The following is a 13,827-nucleotide window of genomic DNA, read 5'->3' as shown; positions in this document are numbered from 1 at the left end:
CTGTGGGGGTGGGAAAATGTTCACAATGGACTACTGATGGTGTTTTCTGGATAGCTGTTTCCTCTGTTTCATAGGAAAAGACAGAATGTAAACAAAGTGAAAAGTAATATTGAGCATTCAAGTGGGTTTATTTTCCAGGTGGGTTTGCAGTAGTTCACTGCTATACTTTGTTCCTGTCTGCAGGAAAGGGAATTCTCGAAGAACTATGTCCAGCGGATAGTTGATGTCCTGCCCAGTTTGGTCCTTGTTGACAAGACTGTGTCCAGAATTGCCCAGGACATGCTCTTGGAGCATGGTATCACTCTGGTCATCAATGTCAAGCCGGTGAGCATTTCTGATCAGAGTTAGACTCGGCCTTGTGGTAGATTTCTAATGACTCCTTGTAGCAAATTCCCTGGCAAAATCCAAGAGTTGAATTATTTTCTGCTGTAACCAAATGTTCTCTTCCAAGAAGGGAAGAGAGGCAAATCTGGAGAGTTACTTTTTCCTCAGCTCTTCACAGTTATTCTGGCCTTGTTTGATGGGTCCTTGTAGCCTGGTTTAGTTCTAGTTGACTTGGATAGCCATTTGTAGCAAATCAGGTGTGGGTCCTCAGCTCTTGCCAGAGAGCCTCTGTCCCTATGAGGCAGGGTACAGACAGCCAGAGAGTAGCTGTGGGAGTTGGTTGAGCTCCTGGCAGAGCCAGCATTATGCTGAATGCACTGCACCTCCTGGAGGTATCTGGATCTAGTCAAGTAGGAAGTTGTAGGCAGGGTACAGTCTCACCAGAAATATTTACCCAACTGTGTTTCTGAGATGCTTGTATATCGTGGACGTGGGTTTGTGGGACTGGGTTTAACTGAGAGTTTGCATCTCAGTGAGAGGTTTCGTAGATAACACGGGTGTTTTCTGATTTAAGAGGAAGATAAGGATGTCAGTGTCCTCTCTGCATTGTAGATTCTTACCATTCTTTCTGTTTTCCCAGCAGGTGTTAGACCGGGTCAGTTGAATGAGCCAGGGAGACTTAGTGAAGTCCATGGATCAGCTGTTGACCAAACCACAGTTGGGGACCTGTCATAAATTTTACATGCAAGTTTTTCAGTTGCCCAATGGTGAGTAAAGCTTGACGTGCCTTAACCTATATGTGTGAAAGGATGAATGCCTTGCTCTTTTTTAAGTAGATCTGAACTGTTGACACCCTTGTGTGATCATGTATCATCCTGCTCGTTTTATTTCTGATACATCCTGAAACTACAGTGAACTGTGTAGAGAAAAGCATGATCTTACTAAGAAAAGACGCTCTATAGATTTTAATGTGACTGATTTCTTTCTTCCAAACTGCTTTTTCTCTTCCACATACTGTAGTTTGTCTAGTCCAAATTCCTGTTCAAAACAGGGAGGTTTTGGCTGCTCTTTCTCTACACGGAACCATCTTCTTCCTTTCCCATCCCAGGAAAATTCAACCTCTACCTCTGCCAAAGCCTATCTCCTGCACCTCAGCGAACAGAAATGTTCTTCTGCACTTGCTGCACCAAAAACATCCCCCAGGGCCCGCAAGAGATACCAGGGCCATCCTTCAGCCCTCCACAAACACTGCACAGGCACCCAGGATCATCAGCTTTCCATCTCTGGCTTTCAGCCTCCCTGCACTGCTCCCGTTCATTTTCTCCTCCTCTCTCCACAAGTTTGGGAAGCACAGAGCTCCTGGCCTTTGGCAGCTCCCAAGGCCAGTGCCTCCCATGGGTTCTTGGACACCCCCAGGGCTGATAGCACTCCCCTGTTGTCCCCAGAGAAGCTGTTGAGTGCCACAGGAAGCCACAACGTTGCTGAGGGCACTGCAGCACCTGCCCTATGGGGAAAGGCTGAGAAACTTGGGGCTCTTGGGGCTGGAGAGGAGAAGCTTGTGTGGAGACCTCAGAGCACCTTTCCAGTGAGTCAAGGGCCTACAGGGAAGCAGGAGGGCCACTCTTCCTCAGGAAGTGTACTGACAGAACAAGCAGGAATAGGATCAAACGGAAGGAGAGTTGCAAGAGATCTGATGATGGCAAGAACTTCTTTACTGGGAGGCTGGCTGTCCCTGACACAGGAACCTGTGCAGAGAGGCTGTGGATGCCCCATCCCCAGGAACATCCAAGGCCAGCTTGGACACAGGGTCCAGAGCAAACTTGGCTCTGGTGGTGGGAGATTGCTCAGCCTGGAACCAGATGATCTTTAGGCTCCCTTCCGAGCCAAACCACTCAAGGATTTCAGCATTCTGCCATCCCCGTCTCCCACTGCCGAGTGGCCCTGAAACTTCTGTGACATCACAGCTCCCAGAGTGTTCTAGGTGCAATGTCCAGCACCTGGAATCAAGCACAGCGGGCACTTCAGCTGCTGCCAGCGGTCAGGTCGCATGCGCTCTGCGCTCCGTCCTTCCGTGCTGAGCTGTTCTGCTGCCTGGACTTTTCCTGCTGCCTGCCCTGAAGCACCAATCCCAGCAGGATATGCACTCCTGTCCCAGTGGAGGTACAGTGTCATTCCAGGGAGGGCGGCATGCCCCAACTGCCCAGGCTGGCTGCAGCCCTCTGGGGATGGATGGTGTGGGACAGGGCCCCCACTGTGAGCTTGTGCTGCCTCATGCAGATTGCAGAGACACCCAGGAGGAGATGGAAGTGGATGTGGACACCCAGGAGGAGATGGAAGTGGATGTGGCGGTGACTGGGGAAGAAATGATGGAGGTGGACCAGGAAGACTCTGCTGAAGACATGGAGATCGATGTGGAGGATGACACCATGGACATGGAGGTCGATGTGCAGGATGACACCATGGACATGGAGGTTGATGTGCAGGACGACATCACCGACATGGAGGTGGACGAGAAGGATGAAGAGGAGCCCATGATCCTGGGATGAGGATGGAGCCCCAGGAGCAGGACAGGCAGATGCCCCCCATGCCCTGCCCACAGGCAGAGTGGGTCCCCTGCTGCCAGGCTGGGGCTGGGCTGGGTGGCCCTGCTCAGGGACACGGTGCCCGGGGGAGTCCCACTCTGCTGCCTCCTTTCTTCATGGGCTGATGGAGGGATGGCCATAAATATGACCCCTCTGTAAATATGTTCTACTTGTTAGAGGTTTTCTGTAAATATGTTCCGAAGATTCTTAGACTGTTGGTTCCCATGTAAATACGTTCTATACGTTGTTGTTGTTACAAGGATTCTTATAATAAAACACGTTCTGTAATCCTACATTTTGTTGATCTTCAGTTAATAAACCCTATTTCATTTGAAAGCCGACTTGCCCTTGCATTTCTCTTGGGCAAGTGCAGAAGTAGTGGCCTCCACTTTCACATTGTGGTTTCCACTTGCTCGGGGCTCCCGGGGCTGGAGGTCCCTGTGGCTGCTGGCACAGCCACCCCCGGGCTGGGGGTCCCTGTGCACTGCTCGTGTTCCTGGGCTGCTGCACAGCCGCGTCCCCAAGAGCAAAGCCGTCCTCAGCAGAGAGGGGGCTCTGACAGCAGCCGCCCCTGCAGCGATGCCACCAAGGCAGGCAGGAAACCTTCTGCCACCCTTCCTGCTGGAGCCACAGGCGCTCCTGGGCCGAGAGCCACCATCAGGCCACAGGGACACAAAATCCACCTTCATGCTCTCAAGGCCATGACAGCCCTGCCAACTGTGGGACCTGGATCTGGGGTGCTTGCAGGGGCTCATGTCCAAGGCTTGGAGCCTCCAAAGGCTCCAGGCTTTGCTTCCTGCCCTGCTCTGCATTGCCCTGGGCCCTGATTGTCCCGGAGACAAAAGCCAAGCAAGGGCATCCTGGCCCTGCCCGCGTTCCTGCCGCCGGCAGCGGCCACCGGCCCCCGTGCCCCGCTCGGCTGGCAGCTGGAGGGGCAGTGAAGGATCTGCTGGGCAGGGGCCGGGGGGCTTTGGGCCCTGGGGGTGCTGCTGCTGTGGGCCCAACAGGGCCCCAAGCTCAGCCCCTGCCCGGGCAGCTGCCCCCCAAGCCCCACACTCCCCGAGCATCCCCACCACAGCTGGCTCTGGGAAATCCCACGCGCTTCAGCAGAGAAACTCCCCAGAGTAACTAAACCACTCTTTGTTCAGAGGGTTCCGAGGGGAAAGTCAGCACCGGCTGACGTTTAAAGCACCTTGCAGAAGGGGAGTGCAGGGAAGGTGTGATCTCCAGGGGCTCTGCCCCAGCCTGGCAACACAAGCAGGGCCCAGGGCTGCGTCAATGGGACCCCCGATGTGCACAGGGACCCCCAGAAACACCAACAACTGGCAGCACTTTGCTTGGCTGCTCTTTCTCTACACAGAACCATCTTCTTCCTTTCCCATCCCAGGAAAATTCAACCTCTACCTCTGCCAAAGCCTATCTCCTGCACCTCAGCGAGCAGAAATGTTCTTCTGCACTTGCCGCACCAAAAACATTCCCCAGGGCCCGCAAGAGATACCAGGGCCATCCTTCAGCCCTCCACAAACACTGCACAGGCACCCAGGATCATCAGCTTTCCATCTCTGGCTTTCAGCCTCCCTGCACTGCTCCCGTTCATTTTCTCCTCCTCTCTCCACAAGTTTGGGAAGCACAGAGCTCCTGGCCTTTGGCAGCTCCCAAGGCCAGTGCCTCCCATGGGTTCTTGGACACCCCCAGGGCTGATAGCACTCCCCTGTTGTCCCCAGAGAAGCTGTTGAGTGCCACAGGAAGCCACAACGTTGCTGAGGGCACTGCAGCACCTGCCCTATGGGGAAAGGCTGAGAAACTTGGGGCTCTTGGGGCTGGAGAGGAGAAGCTTGTGTGGAGACCTCAGAGCACCTTTCCAGTGAGTCAAGGGCCTACAGGGAAGCAGGAGGGCCACTCTTCCTCAGGAAGTGTACTGACAGAACAAGCAGGAATAGGATCAAACGGAAGGAGAGTTGCAAGAGATCTGATGATGGCAAGAACTTCTTTACTGGGAGGCTGGCTGTCCCTGACACAGGAACCTGTGCAGAGAGGCTGTGGATGCCCCATCCCCAGGAACATCCAAGGCCAGCTTGGACACAGGGTCCAGAGCAAACCTGGCTCTGGTGGTGGGAGATTGCTCAGCCTGGAACCAGATGATCTTTAGGCTCCCTTCCGAGCCAAACCACTCAAGGATTTCAGCATTCTGCCATCCCCGTCTCCCACTGCCGAGTGGCCCTGTAAGTTCTGTGACATCACAGCTCCCAGAGTGTTCTAGGTGCAATGTCCAGCACCTGGAATCAAGCACAGCGGGCACTTCAGCTGCTGCCAGCGGTCAGGTCGCACGCGCTCTGCGCTCCGTCCTTCCGTGCTGAACTGTTCTGCTGCCTGGACTTTTCCTGCTGCCTGCCCTGAAGCACCAATCCCAGCAGGATATGCACTCCTGTCCCAGTGGAGGTACAGTGTCATTCCAGGGAGGGCGGCATGCCCCAACTGCCCAGGCTGGCTGCAGCCCTGTGGGGATGGATGGTGTGGGACAGGACCCCCACTGTGAGCTTGTGCTGCCTCATGCAGATTGCAGAGACACCCAGGAGGAGATGGAAGTGGATGTGGACACCCAGGAGGAGATGGAAGTGGATGTGGCGGTGACTGGGGAAGAAATGATGGAGGTGGACCAGGAAGACTCTGTTGAAGACATGGAGATCGATGTGGAGGATGACACCATGGACATGGAGGCCGATGTGCAGGATGACACCATGGACATGGAGGTCGATGTGGAGGATGACACCATGGACATGGAGGTTGATGTGCAGGACGACATCACCGACATGGAGGTGGACGAGAAGGATGAAGAGGAGCCCATGATCCTGGGATGAGGATGGAGCCCCAGGAGCAGGACAGGCAGATGCCCCCCATGCCCTGCCCACAGGCAGAATGGGTCCCCTGCTGCCAGGCTGGGGCTGGGCTGGGTGGCCCTGCTCAGGGACACGGTGCCCGGGGGAGTCCCACTCTGCTGCCTCCTTTCTTCATGGGCTGATGGAGGGATGGCCATAAATATGACCCCTCTGTAAATATGTTCTACAAGTTAGAGGTTTTCTGTAAATATGTTCCGAAGATTCTTAGACTGTTGGTTCCCATGTAAATACGTTCTATACGTTGTTGTTGTTACAAGGATTCTTATAATAAAACACGTTCTGTAATCCTACATTTTGTTGATCTTCAGTTAATAAACCCTATTTCATTTGAAAGCCGACTTGCCCTTGCATTTCTCTTGGGCAAGTGCAGAAGTAGTGGCCTCCACTTTCACATTGTGGTTTCCACTTGCTCGGGGCTCCCGGGGCTGGAGGTCCCTGTGGCTGCTGCCACAGCCACCCCCGGGCTGGGGGTCCCTGTGCACTGCTCGTGTTCCTGGGCTGCTGCACAGCCGCGTCCCCAAGAGCAAAGCCGTCCTCAGCAGAGAGGGGGCTCTGACAGCAGCCGCCCCTGCAGCGATGCCACCAAGGCAGGCAGGAAACCTTCTGCCACCCTTCCTGCTGGAGCCACAGGCGCTCCTGGGCCGAGAGCCACCATCAGGCCACAGGGACACAAAATCCACCTTCATGCTCTCAAGGCCATGACAGCCCTGCCAACTGTGGGACCTGGATCTGGGGTGCTTGCAGGGGCTCATGTCCAAGGCTTGGAGCCTCCAAAGGCTCCAGGCTTTGCTTCCTGCCCTGCTCTGCATTGCCCTGGGCCCTGATTGTCCCGGAGACAAAAGCCAAGCAAGGGCATCCTGGCCCTGCCCGCGTTCCTGCCGCCGGCAGCGGCCACCGGCCCCCGTGCCCCGCTCGGCTGGCAGCTGGAGGGGCAGTGAAGGATCTGCTGGGCAGGGGCCGGGGGGCTTTGGGCCCTGGGGGTGCTGCTGCTGTGGGCCCAACAGGGCCCCAAGCTCAGCCCCTGCCCGGGCAGCTGCCCCCCAAGCCCCACACTCCCCGAGCATCCCCACCACAGCTGGCTCTGGGAAATCCCACGCGCTTCAGCAGAGAAACTCCCCAGAGTAACTAAACCACTCTTTGTTCAGAGGGTTCCGAGGGGAAAGTCAGCACCGGCTGACGTTTAAAGCACCTTGCAGAAGGGGAGTGCAGGGAAGGTGTGATCTCCAGGGGCTCTGCCCCAGCCTGGCAACACAAGCAGGGCCCAGGGCTGCGTCAATGGGACCCCCGATGTGCACAGGGACCCCCAGAAACACCAACAACTGGCAGCACTTTGCTTGGCTGCTCTTTCTCTACACAGAACCATCTTCTTCCTTTCCCATCCCAGGAAAATTCAACCTCTACCTCTGCCAAAGCCTATCTCCTGCACCTCAGCGAGCAGAAATGTTCTTCTGCACTTGCCGCACCAAAAACATCCCCCAGGGCCCGCAAGAGATACCAGGGCCATCCTTCAGCCCTCCACAAACACTGCACAGGCACCCAGGATCATCAGCTTTCCATCTCTGGCTTTCAGCCTCCCTGCACTGCTCCCGTTCATTTTCTCCTCCTCTCTCCACAAGTTTGGGAAGCACAGAGCTCCTGGCCTTTGGCAGCTCCCAAGGCCAGTGCCTCCCATGGGTTCTTGGACACCCCCAGGGCTGATAGCACTCCCCTGTTGTCCCCAGAGAAGCTGTTGAGTGCCACAGGAAGCCACAACGTTGCTGAGGGCACTGCAGCACCTGCCCTATGGGGAAAGGCTGAGAAACTTGGGGCTCTTGGGGCTGGAGAGGAGAAGCTTGTGTGGAGACCTCAGAGCACCTTTCCAGTGAGTCAAGGGCCTACAGGGAAGCAGGAGGGCCACTCTTCCTCAGGAAGTGTACTGACAGAACAAGCAGGAATAGGATCAAACGGAAGGAGAGTTGCAAGAGATCTGATGATGGCAAGAACTTCTTTACTGGGAGGCTGGCTGTCCCTGACACAGGAACCTGTGCAGAGAGGCTGTGGATGCCCCATCCCCAGGAACATCCAAGGCCAGCTTGGACACAGGGTCCAGAGCAAACCTGGCTCTGGTGGTGGGAGATTGCTCAGCCTGGAACCAGATGATCTTTAGGCTCCCTTCCGAGCCAAACCACTCAAGGATTTCAGCATTCTGCCATCCCCGTCTCCCACTGCCGAGTGGCCCTGAAACTTCTGTGACATCACAGCTCCCAGAGTGTTCTAGGTGCAATGTCCAGCACCTGGAATCAAGCACAGCGGGCACTTCAGCTGCTGCCAGCGGTCAGGTCGCACGCGCTCTGCGCTCCGTCCTTCCGTGCTGAGCTGTTCTGCTGCCTGGACTTTTCCTGCTGCCTGCCCTGAAGCACCAATCCCAGCAGGATATGCACTCCTGTCCCAGTGGAGGTACAGTGTCATTCCAGGGAGGGCGGCATGCCCCAACTGCCCAGGCTGGCTGCAGCCCTGTGGGGATGGATGGTGTGGGACAGGGCCCCCACTGTGAGCTTGTGCTGCCTCATGCAGATTGCAGAGACACCCAGGAGGAGATGGAAGTGGATGTGGACACCCAGGAGGAGATGGAAGTGGATGTGGCGGTGACTGGGGAAGAAATGATGGAGGTGGACCAGGAAGACTCTGCTGAAGACATGGAGATCGATGTGGAGGATGACACCATGGACATGGAGGTCGATGTGCAGGATGACACCATGGACATGGAGGTTGATGTGCAGGACGACATCACCGACATGGAGGTGGACGAGAAGGATGAAGAGGAGCCCATGATCCTGGGATGAGGATGGAGCCCCAGGAGCAGGACAGGCAGATGCCCCCCATGCCCTGCCCACAGGCAGAGTGGGTCCCCTGCTGCCAGGCTGGGGCTGGGCTGGGTGGCCCTGCTCAGGGACACGGTGCCCGGGGGAGTCCCACTCTGCTGCCTCCTTTCTTCATGGGCTGATGGAGGGATGGCCATAAATATGACCCCTCTGTAAATATGTTCTACTTGTTAGAGGTTTTCTGTAAATATGTTCCGAAGATTCTTAGACTGTTGGTTCCCATGTAAATACGTTCTATACATTGTTGTTGTTACAAGGATTCTTATAATAAAACACGTTCTGTAATCCTACATTTTGTTGATCTTCAGTTAATAAATCCTATTTCATTTGAAAGCCGACTTGCCCTTGCATTTCTCTTGGGCAAGTGCAGAAGTAGTGGCCTCCACTTTCACATTGTGGTTTCCACTTGCTCGGGGCTCCCGGGGCTGGAGGTCCCTGTGGCTGCTGGCACAGCCACCCCCGGCTGGGGGTCCCTGTGCACTGCTCGTGTTCCTGGGCTGCTGCACAGCCACGTCCCCAAGAGCAAAGCTGTCCTCAGCAGAGAGGGGGCTCTGACAGCAGCCGCCCCTGCAGCGATGCCACCAAGGCAGGCAGGAAACCTTCTGCCACCCTTCCTGCTGGAGCCACAGGCGCTCATGGGCCGAGAGCCACCATCAGGCCACAGGGACACAAAATCCACCTTCATGCTCTCAAGGCCATGACAGCCCTGCCAACTGTGGGACCTGGATCTGGGGTGCTTGCAGGGGCTCATGTCCAAGGCTTGGAGCCTCCAAAGGCTCCAGGCTTTGCTTCCCGCCCTGCTCTGCATTGCCCTGGGCCCTGATTGTCCCAGAGACAAAAGCCAAGCAAGGGCATCCTGGCCCTGCCCGCGTTCCTGCCGCCGGCAGCGGCCACCGGCCCCCGTGCCCCGCTCGGCTGGCAGCTGGAGGGGCAGTGAAGGATCTGCTGGGCAGGGGCCGGGGGCTTTGGGCCCTGGGGGTGCTGCTGCTGTGGGCCCAACAGGGCCCCAAGCTCAGCCCCTGCCCGGGCAGCTGCCCCCCAAGCCCCACACTCCCCGAGCATCCCCACCACAGCTGGCTCTGGGAAATCCCACGCGCTTCAGCAGAGAAACTCCCCAGAGTAACTAAACCACTCTTTGTTCAGAGGGTTCCGAGGGGAAAGTCAGCACCGGCTGACGTTTAAAGCACCTTGCAGAAGGGGAGTGCAGGGAAGGTGTGATCTCCAGGGGCTCTGCCCCAGCCTGGCAACACAAGCAGGGCCCAGGGCTGCGTCAATGGGACCCCCGATGTGCACAGGGACCCCCAGAAACACCAACAACTGGCAGCACTTTGCTTGGCTGCTCTTTCTCTACACAGAACCATCTTCTTCCTTTCCCATCCCAGGAAAATTCAACCTCTACCTCTGCCAAAGCCTATCTCCTGCACCTCAGCGAGCAGAAATGTTCTTCTGCACTTGCCGCACCAAAAACATCCCCCAGGGCCCGCAAGAGATACCAGGGCCATCCTTCAGCCCTCCACAAACACTGCACAGGCACCCAGGATCATCAGCTTTCCATCTCTGGCTTTCAGCCTCCCTGCACTGCTCCCGTTCATTTTCTCCTCCTCTCTCCACAAGTTTGGGAAGCACAGAGCTCCTGGCCTTTGGCAGCTCCCAAGGCCAGTGCCTCCCATGGGTTCTTGGACACCCCCAGGGCTGATAGCACTCCCCTGTTGTCCCCAGAGAAGCTGTTGAGTGCCACAGGAAGCCACAACGTTGCTGAGGGCACTGCAGCACCTGCCCTATGGGGAAAGGCTGAGAAACTTGGGGCTCTTGGGGCTGGAGAGGAGAAGCTTGTGTGGAGACCTCAGAGCACCTTTCCAGTGAGTCAAGGGCCTACAGGGAAGCAGGAGGGCCACTCTTCCTCAGGAAGTGTACTGACAGAACAAGCAGGAATAGGATCAAACGGAAGGAGAGTTGCAAGAGATCTGATGATGGCAAGAACTTCTTTACTGGGAGGCTGGCTGTCCCTGACACAGGAACCTGTGCAGAGAGGCTGTGGATGCCCCATCCCCAGGAACATCCAAGGCCAGCTTGGACACAGGGTCCAGAGCAAACTTGGCTCTGGTGGTGGGAGATTGCTCAGCCTGGAACCAGATGATCTTTAGGCTCCCTTCCGAGCCAAACCACTCAAGGATTTCAGCATTCTGCCATCCCCGTCTCCCACTGCCGAGTGGCCCTGAAACTTCTGTGACATCACAGCTCCCAGAGTGTTCTAGGTGCAATGTCCAGCACCTGGAATCAAGCACAGCGGGCACTTCAGCTGCTGCCAGCGGTCAGGTCGCACGCGCTCTGCGCTCCGTCCTTCCGTGCTGAGCTGTTCTGCTGCCTGGACTTTTCCTGCTGCCTGCCCTGAAGCACCAATCCCAGCAGGATATGCACTCCTGTCCCAGTGGAGGTACAGTGTCATTCCAGGGAGGGCGGCATGCCCCAACTGCCCAGGCTGGCTGCAGCCCTGTGGGGATGGATGGTGTGGGACAGGACCCCCACTGTGAGCTTGTGCTGCCTCATGCAGATTGCAGAGACACCCAGGAGGAGATGGAAGTGGATGTGGACACCCAGGAGGAGATGGAAGTGGATGTGGACACCCAGGAGGAGATGGAAGTGGATGTGGCGGTGACTGGGGAAGAAATGATGGAGGTGGACCAGGAAGACTCTGCTGAAGACATGGAGATCGATGTGGAGGATGACACCATGGACATGGAGGTCGATGTGCAGGATGACACCATGGACATGGAGGTCGATGTGCAGGATGACACCATGGACATGGAGGTCGATGTGCAGGATGACACCATGGACATGGAGGTTGATGTGCAGGACGACATCACCGACATGGAGGTGGACGAGAAGGATGAAGAGGAGCCCATGATCCTGGGATGAGGATGGAGCCCCAGGAGCAGGACAGGCAGATGCCCCCCATGCCCTGCCCACAGGCAGAATGGGTCCCCTGCTGCCAGGCTGGGGCTGGGCTGGGTGGCCCTGCTCAGGGACACGGTGCCCGGGGGAGTCCCACTCTGCTGCCTCCTTTCTTCATGGGCTGATGGAGGGATGGCCATAAATATGACCCCTCTGTAAATATGTTCTACTTGTTAGAGGTTTTCTGTAAATATGTTCCGAAGATTCTTAGACTGTTGGTTCCCATGTAAATACGTTCTATACGTTGTTGCTGTTACAAGGATTCTTATAATAAAACACGTTCTGTAATCCTACATTTTGTTGATCTTCAGTTAATAAATCCTATTTCATTTGAAAGCCAACTTGCCCTTGCATTTCTCTTGGGCAAGTGCAGAAGTAGTGGCCTCCACTTTCACATTGTGGTTTCCACTTGCTCGGGGCTCCCGGGGCTGGAGGTCCCTGTGGCTGCTGGCACAGCCACCCCCGGGCTGGGGGTCCCTGTGCACTGCTCGTGTTCCTGGGCTGCTGCACAGCCGCGTCCCCAAGAGCAAAGCTGTCCTCAGCAGAGGGGGGGCTCTGACAGCAGCCGCCCCTGCAGCGATGCCACCAAGGCAGGCAGGAAACCTTCTGCCACCCTTCCTGCTGGAGCCACAGGCGCTCCTGGGCCGAGAGCCACCATCAGGCCACAGGGACACAAAATCCACCTTCATGCTCTCAAGGCCATGACAGCCCTGCCAACTGTGGGACCTGGATCTGGGGTGCTTGCAGGGGCTCATGTCCAAGGCTTGGAGCCTCCAAAGGCTCCAGGCTTTGCTTCCCGCCCTGCTCTGCATTGCCCTGGGCCCTGATTGTCCCAGAGACAAAAGCCAAGCAAGGGCATCCTGGCCCTGCCCGCGTTCCTGCCGCCGGCAGCGGCCACCGGCCCCCGTGCCCCGCTCGGCTGGCAGCTGGAGGGGCAGTGAAGGATCTGCTGGGCAGGGGCCGGGGGGCTTTGGGCCCTAGGGGTGCTGCTGCTGTGGGCCCAACAGGGCCCCAAGCTCAGCCCCTGCCCGGGCAGCTGCCCCCCAAGCCCCACACTCCCCGAGCATCCCCACCACAGCTGGCTCTGGGAAATCCCACGCGCTTCAGCAGAGAAACTCCCCAGAGTAACTAAACCACTCTTTGTTCAGAGGGTTCCGAGGGGAAAGACAGCACCGGCTGACGTTTAAAGCACCTTGCAGAAGGGGAGTGCAGGGAAGGTGTGATCTCCAGGGGCTCTGCCCCAGCCTGGCAACACAAGCAGGGCCCAGGGCTGCGTCAATGGGACCCCCGATGTGCACAGGGACCCCCAGAAACACCAACAACTGGCAGCACTTTGCTTGGCTGCTCTTTCTCTACACAGAACCATCTTCTTCCTTTCCCATCCCAGGAAAATTCAACCTCTACCTCTGCCAAAGCCTATCTCCTGCACCTCAGCGAGCAGAAATGTTCTTCTGCACTTGCCGCACCAAAAACATCCCCCAGGGCCCGCAAGAGATACCAGGGCCATCCTTCAGCCCTCCACAAACACTGCACAGGCACCCAGGATCATCAGCTTTCCATCTCTGGCTTTCAGCCTCCCTGCACTGCTCCCGTTCATTTTCTCCTCCTCTCTCCACAAGTTTGGGAAGCACAGAGCTCCTGGCCTTTGGCAGCTCCCAAGGCCAGTGCCTCCCATGGGTTCTTGGACACCCCCAGGGCTGATAGCACTCCCCTGTTGTCCCCAGAGAAGCTGTTGAGTGCCACAGGAAGCCACAACGTTGCTGAGGGCACTGCAGCACCTGCCCTATGGGGAAAGGCTGAGAAACTTGGGGCTCTTGGGGCTGGAGAGGAGAAGCTTGTGTGGAGACCTCAGAGCACCTTTCCAGTGAGTCAAGGGCCTACAGGGAAGCAGGAGGGCCACTCTTCCTCAGGAAGTGTACTGACAGAACAAGCAGGAATAGGATCAAACGGAAGGAGAGTTGCAAGAGATCTGATGATGGCAAGAACTTCTTTACTGGGAGGCTGGCTGTCCCTGACACAGGAACCTGTGCAGAGAGGCTGTGGATGCCCCATCCCCAGGAACATCCAAGGCCAGCTTGGACACAGGGTCCAGAGCAAACCTGGCTCTGGTGGTGGGAGATTGCTCAGCCTGGAACCAGATGATCTTTAGGCTCCCTTCCGAGCCAAACCACTCAAGGATTTCAGCATTCTGCCATCCCCGTCTCCCACTGC

At 56.7% G+C, this 13,827-nt stretch overlaps 1 protein-coding gene across 1 annotated transcript in view; it reads left to right on the top strand.

Annotated features, from left to right (window-relative positions):
* Positions 1-183: 183 nt before the first annotated feature.
* Positions 184-13,827, top strand: part of LOC136297239 (NAD(P)H pyrophosphatase NUDT13, mitochondrial-like) — a 52,944-nt gene continuing 39,300 nt past the window's right edge. Inside the window, 2 exon segments of the mRNA XM_066197026.1 lie at positions 184-324; positions 968-1,091. Of these exon segments, the coding sequence (XP_066053123.1) occupies positions 989-1,091 (103 nt within the window). The 5' untranslated portion in view covers positions 184-324; positions 968-988.

Source organism: Chamaea fasciata, unplaced genomic scaffold (genome assembly GCF_029207755.1).
Source record: "Chamaea fasciata isolate MVZ Bird 193981 ecotype frontalis unplaced genomic scaffold, bChaFas1.0.hap1 SCAF_15, whole genome shotgun sequence".
Lineage (NCBI taxonomy): Eukaryota > Metazoa > Chordata > Aves > Passeriformes > Sylviidae > Chamaea > Chamaea fasciata.
This window is presented reverse-complemented; position numbering and strand designations above follow the sequence as displayed.